At 42.2% G+C, this 11,774-nt stretch overlaps 1 protein-coding gene across 1 annotated transcript in view; it reads left to right on the top strand.

Moving 5' to 3' along the window:
* Positions 1 to 113: 113 nt before the first annotated feature.
* Positions 114 to 11,774, top strand: part of DNAAF8 (dynein axonemal assembly factor 8) — a 94,373-nt gene continuing 82,712 nt past the window's right edge. The window contains exons 1-7 of the mRNA XM_075767451.1: positions 114 to 158; positions 2,042 to 2,201; positions 4,952 to 5,065; positions 5,855 to 6,349; positions 9,272 to 9,368; positions 9,773 to 9,911; positions 10,882 to 11,028. Of these exons, the coding sequence (XP_075623566.1) occupies positions 2,055 to 2,201; positions 4,952 to 5,065; positions 5,855 to 6,349; positions 9,272 to 9,368; positions 9,773 to 9,911; positions 10,882 to 11,028 (1,139 nt within the window). The 5' untranslated portion in view covers positions 114 to 158; positions 2,042 to 2,054. The remainder of the gene's footprint in view (positions 159 to 2,041; positions 2,202 to 4,951; positions 5,066 to 5,854; positions 6,350 to 9,271; positions 9,369 to 9,772; positions 9,912 to 10,881; positions 11,029 to 11,774) is intronic.

The raw sequence follows: 11,774 nt of genomic DNA, 5'->3' as shown, positions 1-11,774 counted from the left end.
CTCCGCGGCGGAAAAAAGGAAGCTCCGCCCTTCGAGGCGCCAAGCCAATAGAAGGTTCCTCTGTGAGGAGGCGGAGCGAAGATTAGCCAATCGCATTCGGGCTCCGCGGGAGGGCGGGCGGTTGTAGCAGGCGGGGCTCACCCGAACCGGTGGCTGAGGTACGGGGGAAAATAAAAAGTACCAGAAGTGACACGGGCGGGCGGAGTGACGATCGCGGAGGTCTCAGAGCTGCATTGTTGCTGACTGGTCCCTCCTGGTTTTTTTTCTTCATCTTATAAGTCCCATCGGTTCGCATTACCCCGCTGATAGGACCCCAAAGCGGGGCTGAGGCGAGGGGACTCTGAGGCGCCCGGGTGGGTGCTGTGAGTGAGGAGGGGAAGGGGCTGCTCAAGGGGAGTTGGGAGGTTGGGAGGCCTCGCGGCGGGGAACGGCACCGAGCCGGGAGTGCGGGCAGCTGCTGGCCGCGTTGCTGTGGTGACGGGGTGGCGCAGCTGCGCATGCGCCGCCCGGGCCGCCATTTTGGTGGCTGAGGCAGGTCTGTCAGCGGTTCTCTCAGGGTGTCTGGCACTGCCGGGTCCCGAAACCCGCCCGTGTGGCGCCAGTGGTGCTGCGGGCAGCGTCTGCGGCGGGCTGTGTGCCCTTCAGTACCGCCCCGAAGCGAAGGTTTGTTTCCCGCCGTTGCCTTCGTCTTCTTGGCTTCTCCTTTGTTGCCATTGCGCCCCGTGAGGCTCCCGGGATGGGTGTGACAGGAAATGTCAGATCTAGCGACATGGAGCAGCTCAGGATTTCACGTCTCAGTTGGCCCGTTTTCTCCAGAAAACGCCTGTTGTGTTACAGCCGTCTAACGAGTCTGCACTGTGTTTTAAACGTAGAATACCGCTTGCTCCCAGAGAAGATGCTGGATTAGATGACTGATAAGTCAGATCCAGTATATAACATCCTTAACCTTTGGAGACTGACCTTCTCTCAAGTTGACAGAGGGAGCCACAGTAGGCACTTTGTTTTTATCCCTGTGGGACTCCTCTTCCCCTTAGGAACCTTTGCTTACTGTCAAAGAGTAGTGCTTCAGCCTTGGGGATTGCCTTCCTCTTTACCTAAATAAGATTCAGGGGGTTTCTCACATGAACAAAGCCACCACTGTATGGATATGGCATATAAAGTGTGTTTAAAGGCACTTTTCAAGTTGTAAACTCCTAGGGTATAAGATGAGTTTCACTTTATGTTTAGAAGAATGTTGTTGGTCCATGCCGCTGCAAATAATAGTGATAGTGTAATCATATAAACAGTTAATTCAGTCCTGAACAACATAGAGTCACAAACCTCTTAACTTTTCCTGCCAAACAGAAATTCTTTAGTCCCACATTTGATTCCCCAGGAAACTATGCAATTGTAGCGTCAAATTTAAAAAGCAAAATTTTTCCTTGAGGTTTCATTGTCTAACCTGTTCATCCATCAGTCCCTGCTGTTTTGTCTCGACTCCCCATGCACATCAAGGAACACTACAGTTTATAAGAAAACTACTTTGAGAGGTCAAAATCCCAGAGTGTGCCTACTCTCAACTATTTTTATACAAATCCAGTGAAGAAAAAAAAACAAACTATCATTTGAGCAGTGAGGTGGGATAGGGAAGAGGAGTAAACCCCAGCTGAGAGCAGAGGTGTCAGCCTTGCCTTTGCTGAGTTTCTCCCCTCTCCCTGCAGGCAGTGTGGACATGCTTTTCTGAGAACACAGTTACAAGTTAGTCTGGCTCAGAATCCTGAAAAATACTTTATAAATGAGGGGCTAAACTGCCCATTGCCTGGCCCCAATACTGGGTGGATATGGTGAGCAGGGCAGAAAGCTCTCAGCCCTCTGAACTCAGCTGGAAAGGGATGACTCCAAAAATGCAGATTTTATCATTCACTCCTGAGAGTGAAAACCCAGGGAGTGCTGAGAATTATGCTGACCCTGAACGCACATGCTTTGTTCCTGCTTTGTACTGATGTTATCCCTTATGTTCTTTCCTGAGGTGTACTTAAGCTCATCTTTCATTTGATTGAAGGGAAGCTGTTCAAATGGCCTCAGAAGGGCAAAGTAAGGATCCAGAGCATCCATCTGAGCCTCCTGCAGCTCCTCTTTGGAGTACCAGAACATTTCAATGGGGAGCCATACTCGCTGCAGTGAAAGATCAGCTCCCATCTCTGGACTCTGACACCTCCACAGTAAGCACTGGAACGAGCCTTTCTTCCTCACTGTATTTTAGAAAAATCTCTCAACAGCAAGACAAGGTCACCTTAGCCAGGCATTTCTGAGTAGCTGGTATGGTATCCTTGATGGGCTACCTGTTCTGACTGTTCTAACACTGTGCATTAATCCACAGCCTTCTGGATTGTCTCAAATTATTGAAATGTAATTGCCATCTCCTCTCACTGTATTCTTTGGAACTTGAAAATGGGACTGACTTCTCCAGACAATAAGTATTTATGGGTTTGGAAGAGGAGGGTAGTGGGCATCTTGCATAATGAGCCTGCATTTCCTCTTAGTTTGTTCACTCAAAAATACAGTACAAAAGTAGCATGCTGCTGATTTAAAATGAAATTGTAAGGTTTTATGCTTGAGAGCATTATGCTATTCATTCCAATAATGTACTCACCAGACAGTAGGCCTGTTAGTATGTTTTTCTATGTACAAGGATCACAGGAAAGTGATATTCCTGAAGACTTTGTGGTCCATTGGAAAAAGCATTTGGCAGATATTTCAATCCTGGATTCTGCTCTTTTCCCTGCCTGTAATTCCTCACAAGCTATGTTGCGTTTTTGTGCTTCAATTCTACCTGCAAAGAAGCATAATGCCAGTAACCTTTTAAAATAAAGCATAATATTGACACATATTGTGCAGTATTCTTCACCATTACAGGTTTTTTACTTGCTGGGTCTTAGTGTCTTGGGACAGGCTGCCTCTTGGCTGCTGAAGATCTCTGTTCACAGGACAGCAACAATCTGGAGGAAATACTAAAAGTCTTGTCTTCTCTAGTCCAAGATGCTAGCTCTGGCATTGGCTTTTCCACGGTGATAATGTGTCTCAAGACTCGATTATTAGTGGCCTAATCAGAATATTTTGCTAATTTTCAAACATGCGTAAACTTGAAAAAATATTTTTGAACACTTAAAGGATACTTTTTATTCTTAGTGTGGCCCTTAATGATACAAAGGGAGTCTTGTGAGCAGTGAAGGAGCCAGAAATGCCTCCGTGGAGTATTTATTACTTATTGTTAATCAATCATCAGAAGCAGTGTGATCTAGTGGATAAAATGTTGGTACAGATTCCATTACTTGTTTTCTGCACCTGGCTATACCACTAACATGTTGGACAAGTTATATTGCCTCACTGTTTCTCAATTTTCCCTCTACCCACATTCTGGTTTAGTTATTTAAAACAACCATTGCATTTTAATATGTGTCTACATAGTATAGATTAAGGCCCAACGCTCAGAAGTTATTTTTAGGCATTCTTGCTGTAGAAGTGTACAATAAGGTTAAGACAATTTGTACTTTGGTGCCAAATACCATTCTATAACTAAATCATGTTGAACATTTTTTTACTTATAAACAATCTCCAAATTCTCTTTTTCTATTACATGTGGAAAAATTTTTCTGCTGAAGCAACTGAGGCAATCTATTTGGCACTTGCATGCTACCCTTACTTTGCATCCAAAAGATCTGGTTGTATAATCCCTCTCCTGCTTAATGTGAAACAGTAGCCTGCTGAGCCTGCAGTTTCAGTGCTGCACCTTTGTCCGAGCAGTTTCAACTTGTGGGAAAATACATTTATGCATCTGAGATCCATAACCTCAATGGGCTGTGCTCTTGCATTCAAAAAAGGGCACTAACAAGTGTGTTTTATGCCCTGAAGTACGTTCATTACCCTGATGTGCAATTTATTGAGAGGAGAGAAGTTCTGTTGCAGTTTACTTCATGTTAATATATATATATATTCTCTATACCAGACAGAATTCTCCTAAGTGTGAGTTACTGAAAATGCAAAACAAAGGGACAAGCAGGAAATCTGCATCCTGATTGCCGAGGAGTTGCTTAATCTTACTTTGGTGTCTGTGCATAAGGATTCATCTCAAATGCTTATCTTATGTTCAGAAAAGAGATTTTCAAAGCTATTTAAACTCTGTCCAACCAAATATAGATACTGCTTTGCATTCTGAATAGGGAATGTCAGGGTTCTGATTGTAGTAATAAGCCTTCATGGCCCTGACCAGTCTCACCTGGGGCTCCCACCCACGTGCCCAGCAGCTCTATTTAAGCCCAGCTCTGGGCCTTCAGTCTTTGTCTGAGCTGTGTTGGAGGAGTATTGATTTCTAGCTACACTCCTGCTTGATCCAGGCTTTCACTGGTGAATTGACTTTCAGGCTTGATCTCTGACCTGCCTCATCACCATGATATTGCCTTATGATCTGGATTCTTGAATCAACCTGGTCGCTATTTCCAGTCTGTACTGGTTACTCCTCTTAGGTACTGTGGAACTGGTTTGCCTGGTGAGCCCCTTGCCTTTTCCCATTACTTGCTCCCCTGCCCAGCTTCCCTTTCCTTAGGGAGTAGCTATGCTCTTGCTGCTCTGTGATGGGGAATGAGGTAGTGCAAAGAATCACCTGAGAGTTAGAGAATTTGCTTGCTCTTGTCATTGATTTGCACAGAGGGATGTTTGTCATCAACCTCAATGGTAATTTAATGTTTTATGTGATTTTTTTACAATTGTAGCTTGTTCAAATGTTAGGCCACTGTAAGATGGCCTAGGTTGCTGAGTGTTGGGCTATCAGATCTTCTAGTGAAGAAGTGACTACAGAGAAAATTCTTGTCTCTGAACTTCAGTCAAGTGGTGATAACATAGAAACTGTCACCACAAAATAGCTATTTAGGTGACTATTACAGTCTTTCATTTACTTTCTCTTTTTTGTTTGCAGTCTGATTGTGAGAGTGATGGGGAGCTTTTCATCTTCCAGCGGGAACAGCCAAACTTAATTCCTGACCTGTCAGAAGAACTGATGGAGTTTTCCCTGGAAGACTCAGACGTGCAGGTTGTTGAGTCTTGTGTGCAGGCCATACTACTGTAACCCCACTCTTCTGGTTGTCTCCAGTGTGGGTAGCTGCTGTTATTTGACCTATTTGACTGAATTGTGTGATAGAAGAGCAGAGTCCCCAGTACTTTTTCCCACCAGAGACTAGATCTTTCTTTGTCTTTATACAATGACCCTTTTAAGCTTTCTCTGACTTTTTTTGGTCCTATCTACTTGCAGTTTTTATTATTGTCCTTTTATAAGGTTTTTTCTTCTGCACTAAAAGTAATACTGTGCAATGACTCCTAAATTTTTTTCAGGGTTTGAAATAATTTCAGCCACCATTTTATGCATTTAGAAAACATAGAGTTAGCACAGTGTAGTAAGGAGGACAAGTATGAAGTTTATCCCTTGTACAGCTTTTCTGAGATAAAATTATTATGTTGTGTCTGCAGTGATGAAGATTAGCCATCATAGAAAGCTGGCAGAGAAGCTAGATAACCCTGTGATTTCATCATGGGAAGACTAACTTACTATGCTTCTTTTCCCTTTGCTTATCTCTGTGTAAGAAATGTCATATTATGAGCAGATGTAAGGCAAATTAATTTCAAGGATGTTTAATACTTCCTGAAGTTAGACTTTGAAAAGTAAACAGTCTTACTCTTTACCATGATGGATATGGTGTGTGCTGTTACCAGATGGTTTCTGAGTTGGAGCTGCTATCTGCCAATCACTTCATTTTGGTCTACTGTCAGCTTCTAAAGCTGAGAGATGTGACTCTTTGCATGTGTGTATCTTCTCTACCTGTAGCAAACCCAAGAAACAGAAAGAGACTCATGGGAGACCTGGAATGAAGATCTGGAAACTTCTGGCATTCAGAAAAAAACAAATGAAGCCCAAGTCATTGCAAATGCAGATGTACAAATGATTAAAGATGTGACTTCCACTTTTGCCAGCCATACTGAAGACATTCCAATCCAAAAGGGAACTATTCTTGAAGAGTCTCTTGCAGATTCCACAGAAAACCTTGAAGTGAAAGAACTAGGTGGGAAGCAGGCTGGGGAAAGAGGGAACTCTTGGCTTAATACAGCACTGTCTGTGGAAGACCTGGGCAGTCAAAAGGAGAGAAGGAAGCTGATAGAGACGAAAATACTCTCCAAGATAATTCTGGAGCCATCACCAGGGCACCCAGAGCTAGATGTCAAGCCTTCCTCTCATGGCATTAGTGACAGTCTGGAAAGAATTGCTAAGGAAGAAACCTTCCCAGATGATCGTCTTCAAGAACTAAACCATTTGTCGTTGCAGGTAAATGGTCCAAATAAATGGTTTTGGGGAGTGCTGCTTGTGTGGTAGAGGGCACAGTGCATTGCTTGCAGAATCCTACTAAAGAACCAAAATGCCAGACTTTGCATTAAAACAGTGAGCCTTCCAGCATCTTGTGTGTTCTGTAGCACTAATGGTAATGCTGGAGGTGAGAAGATAAGGTGGTTAGGGTTGTTCCTGAAATCTTGAAACCCTTCCACCTAAGGCAGGTGCTTAGGTCTGTGGGATGACTGGCTTGTGTGTGCTTAGCTGGTATGTGGCCCCAGCATGGAGAGGTGGTTCACTTTGATACCGTAATTGCAGATCTCTACTTCCTGTATTGATTTTTAAGGTCATTAGGACTTAATTAGCAGAGAACATGAACATGATATTTCTGTTCAAAGCCTTCTATAGAATCAGAGTACAGATGTTTCACTTCCCCTCTTGTCTATACTCACAAAAATAAACTCTTTGGTGTTAGAGAGGTTCTAGTATAGGCAAAGAATGCAGGTGTCTTTTAAATTGTGCTGCATCATTTAATCATGCCATTATTGGAGGGGATCTTTTTCAAGTGGTTCTAGGTTTAATTCCCATCTCACTTTGCATAAATCAGTTGCTCTTAGTACAGGAGGCATGATTATCCTTTTAGAACCTGTTTGATATCACTGACAAGTGATATCGTAGACAACTGAAGTCTGATGCTTTTGGGTGAGTACTGAGGCCAGGCTTAGTATATTCTCCCTTTCATAAAGAAAGGGCAAAGCTGTATCCTTTGTGTGTGTGGTGTATGTGTTTAGACTTGGGCTGATTGTTACTTCCCAGCTCAGTAAGGTAGCTCCGTTTATGGGAAGTTGCTAAAAATAATATACAGATTCTTCTTGATTCTAAATTGTATCAGTTCATTTGGAAATCACTTTTTCTTCAAGTATATTTAAGGCCCTTTCTGTGTTAAAAATGGAATTGTGCAAATCTTTGTTTCTTTTTCTTCTGGACCCTGTATAGTACCTTACAATAGTGCTGTTCCTGCTCAGGGTTAGGAGGAAAGAGCCTTAGTACAGCAGGTTATATGTAGTTTGATCTTTTTATTATAATGATTTGTATTTAAGTACTATTATTGAAAAAGAAGCTTAGTACTAACTGCATCATAATTAAAGCAAATGCATATGTTGTCTTTCCCTTCAGGCTGTTTGATAAAACAGTACCTGTACTGACCTGTGACATAGTTCTCACTGTAGTAAGCTCAGTTGTCAGTCGTTCTTCACTCTTCCAGACCAATACACCTCAATGACATTGCTAAACCAGTATTAGCTTTGTGTTGGTGTGAAACACTTCAGCTTGTGACTCTTATCAGACTTTTACCTTTCATCAGCTGCAGCTTATAATATTGGAACAGATCTAATCATGGTTCGGGTATGTGTGAAGGTTTAATGCTCTGGGAAGAGTGAGAATCTTCTCTTAAATGGGAGGAGCAGATGGCAGGCTTTTACAAATTAAACTGTGTGTTTTGGAGGTTGCTTCTGCTTTTCTAAAGCTCTTGAGTGGTGATATGAAATGCATGTTAGCTGTAGTTGTGACATAATTAACAGTCACCTTTTAAAAAAAATCATGAGCACTTTTAAGTTCTGGTAAATTATTTCAGATGGATGTGAGTGTTTTTAATTAAAACTTTAATTTGAAATAATATTCAGAGGGGAAAGCAATCAGTGTTTTAAATGCATGTGAACTCTTGTCATCACAAACTGGTTCTCATACCCAAGTTAGCAGTGTGAGCATCCCTCAGCCGCTGTATGTGTGATTCATAGCAACAAAATTGATGATCCTATCTTCAGTGTGTGATGAGCAGCTGTGAGACAGCATCTGATGCTGACCGTACCTAGAGGAATAGGAATGTGCCCTGGTCAGAAGTTGAAGGGGGGGGAAAAAAAGGCTGTGGTCCTCACCTCAAAGAAGTGAAAAGCCAAAAGTCCTTCTCATGTTAGTGGCAGTAAGAAGTTCTCGGCATTATATGGGACTGGAATATGTATGTTTGGCCTTGTATCAGGCCATCTTTTAATCTGTTTTACTATTTCAGTGGTTTTCTGTAGCCTGTATCAAAAGGGTTCATCACTATCAGACAAAAGCCTCAGCTCTTTGGATGAAGCAGCTGGATAGATGAGTAAATGCATTCCTTTCATTACAGCACTTCCTTGTAGAACTGCTTAAAGCAAGCTGGCAGTGTAGTTAGGGGCATCATCTTTTGGAGACAGTGGAAGGGTGAGGAAAGGTACTTGGAGGGACAGACAGAGGGAAATAAAGTGTGGGGATCTTGTACTGTTAGTGGGCTTGCAAAATGAAGGGGACTACTTCCTGTTGGAAGGATTCCACCATGTGAATGCATGTGAAGAACGTAATATGAGTTAGGTCCCAGCTTATGGAGAGAAGGGTCAGGTGGATATTTAGGATGGGTTTACATTTCTCCTTTAAGGAGCTGTCAGTTTAATCCATTCTAGAAATATCTTCCAGACTTTGCTTTTTTTAAGTGGGGAAGGAGAAGGTGCTCTACCTTTGTTATATTTCAATGAACATCATTCAATCCTTCACTGGTTTCTCTTAATTATACTGCACTTGCCTATGCCAGATGTGCAGAGCCTTGGCAATGATGTGAGGCAGTGTTCAAACAGCAAATATCCTTTTGTTAGTAATGCCAGTTGTTGAGGCTCATGCTGAAGCAGCTGTGTCCAGAGTGACACACTGGTTCATCTACTGGCAGGTGATAGTGGCATAGTACTGGAGATAAGTAAGGTGAACTTCCATGCCATTTGTGTGTTTATATGTGCCAGAAGAATCTGATGGAGTTGCTACAAAGAATGTGAGTCAAATACTTTCATTTTTGTGATGGAAAATTCACTCCCGAAAGACTGCTACATTTCAGGTGTCTTCTTTCAGAACCTTGAGAAATGGGATCAACACAAGATTCTTGAGGAGCTGGAGCAGCAGAAAGATAACACTCATGCAGAAGTTGCTTTCTTCTCAGCAGATCATGGTAACATTGCTAAATTAATACTAACTTTACTGAAAGTATATAAAAATAAATAAATCTCAGGTTCCTGTGTTTAAGTCCTTCCCTGCAGCATCATCTTGAATGTTGAAATCATAGTGGATTTATTAATGCCTTTGTACAACAGATTTAATTATCTTCCCTCAAGATTTCAGCTTGCTTTTGTAGCTTGAAACCAGTGCTTTGTGGTCTGTCATGGCTTAAGAGTGAATCAGAGAAGATGGATGGAGGTTTGAAGTGAGTTAGAGCCACATAACAGGAGTATCTTTATCCTTCCCCTTCCAACAGGCTGTAGAGAAAGGGACAATGTGAAAATGGGGAAAGGGTATATTGAGTGATCCAATAGCAGAAGACCACAACTGGTGACTCTTTTTGTTCCTCTTCCATAGAGACCTTCAGGAGTAGGTCTGAAAATCAACTCATGGAAAAGCTAGAAGAGCTGTGTGCCAGGCAGTCCAGGACAGTGTTTACACACTGCAGGTGGCCACCAGCCAAGCTCTCTTCCTCTCAACAACAGCAAGAGAATAAGTAGGTCCTTTTCTGTAATATACACTAGGTAATCTTGACTGCCAGTAGGGATATCTGGAAACTCATGATGTTCTAGAGGTGCTTTTCTCTGTAGCCTCTGCAGAAAGCTGATACCATGGTTGGAATACACTACAGAGATGTTAAAGGGAAAAACTAAGACTCGGTCATTCATGTACATTTGATAAGCAGTCAGTATCCTGCCACCTTAGCATTCTCCATCAACCACCACCTTTGTCTAGACTTTACAAGACACTTGGACAAATGGGAAAGGCAGGAAAACAAGGCTAAGGAAAATATCCTGGCCACATTTTTTGTCATCTAGGGTACCAGTTTCTCTTACTGGTACCTTAATTTAGCTAAAGGATATAGGATGATTTTTATGTAGGTATCAGTGGAGATGTTGGTGCGTGTTGGAGGGTTCTGTGTGAAGGCAGTGTGGAAATCCACTTTTTGGAGGGAACAACATCAATAGTGGCAGCACAGAGGAAACAATAGTGAAACAAGTCTGTAAAGGGGAAGGGGCAATGAGGATACTTTTCCAGAGCAGGGAGAGCCATGAAGGTAACTTGCACTTTGTATGCTTTGGAAGATAAAATAGAATTGCCAAAGGAGGCAGAGAAGAAAAGGGTACCTGTTTTTACTGATTGACACTGGGCTCTTAAAACTTGTAAGCTCTTTGGTACCATAACTGCCTGCCTTTGTTCTGTAGAACAATTTGACATTGTCAGTTTTTAAGAGCTAAATATCCCTCATCATGCTGCTTGTGATCTGTATTCCTTGGGGGAAGCTGAATCTTTTGAGTGTGGCTTTGTAAGGTGGTGGATAGTAGGCAGAAGCAGAGTTTGAATCTGTACAGTAGCCAAGGACAAAGCTCTTCTCGCAGTCCAATTTTGATCATAATCCACATCCTGCAGGAGTCCTTGTCTGGATAAGGCGGAGGACATGCTGAAACAGTGTTTTCTATACTTAGGGATGTTGCCTCCCTAACATCTTCACGAAGTTCTCTAAGGATGGACACGATGAAATTACAGTCCCTGCCAGAGCCTGTAACTGTGTACATAGATTTAAGAGATGCTAAACCACAGAAGCCAGTGACATCCCCTGATGAGAAACAAAGGTAAATTCTGGCTTTATTGTTAGTGAGAAGTAAGTAACAAAAAGTAGGAAACTGAAACCTTCTCTCTACATCTCACATTTCTGAAATACAAATTTAGAAGTGTTTTCTTCCTGCACATCTTTGTGACCATAGCAGGAAGGCATAGCCCCTATCAGAGCATAGGCATATTCTCAGGAAAGAATAACTTATCTCAGAACAAGTAAATGTGTGGGGATGCAGGCAGCAGAGAAAGGATGTGCAAATCATCCAGGAAAATAACATTTAGAAAGTTTCCATGTATAAAGGAGTGGGAAGTGACTGCAAATCAATGCTTGGAGCTGTCTGAATTGGGCTAGCATTTTGACAGCACTGTGTACAAAACGGTCATCCTTGACTACACTCCTGGCAAGAAACTGTAGGTGCTGATTTCTGTCTCCTGTGTGATAGGAAGGCCTTATATAGTCAGTTACAGGAGGCCAAATTCTTCTGAATCTGCAGCAGATTCTGGCAAACATGTCCTTTCTCCTAGAGCTAATGGTGTCTGAGGTAGCTGTTTGCTCCCTTTCTCAGGATGTACATTTGCTGCAGCAAGGGATTGAAGAAAAGTCACCAGAAGAAACCTTGTAGTTAATAAACAGCTAATAGTTAATAAATGACTAACATATCTTGATGTAGTTGCTTAAATTTTTTTTGCTAGAATAATAGTGTTAAGAACTATCCATAACACCTGGAGATCTTCCCTGAAAGTATCTCCCTTTTTGTAATGG

The sequence above is a fragment of the Balearica regulorum genome, chromosome 15 (assembly GCF_011004875.1).
Source record: "Balearica regulorum gibbericeps isolate bBalReg1 chromosome 15, bBalReg1.pri, whole genome shotgun sequence".
Taxonomy (NCBI): Eukaryota; Metazoa; Chordata; class Aves; order Gruiformes; family Gruidae; genus Balearica; species Balearica regulorum.
This window is presented reverse-complemented; position numbering and strand designations above follow the sequence as displayed.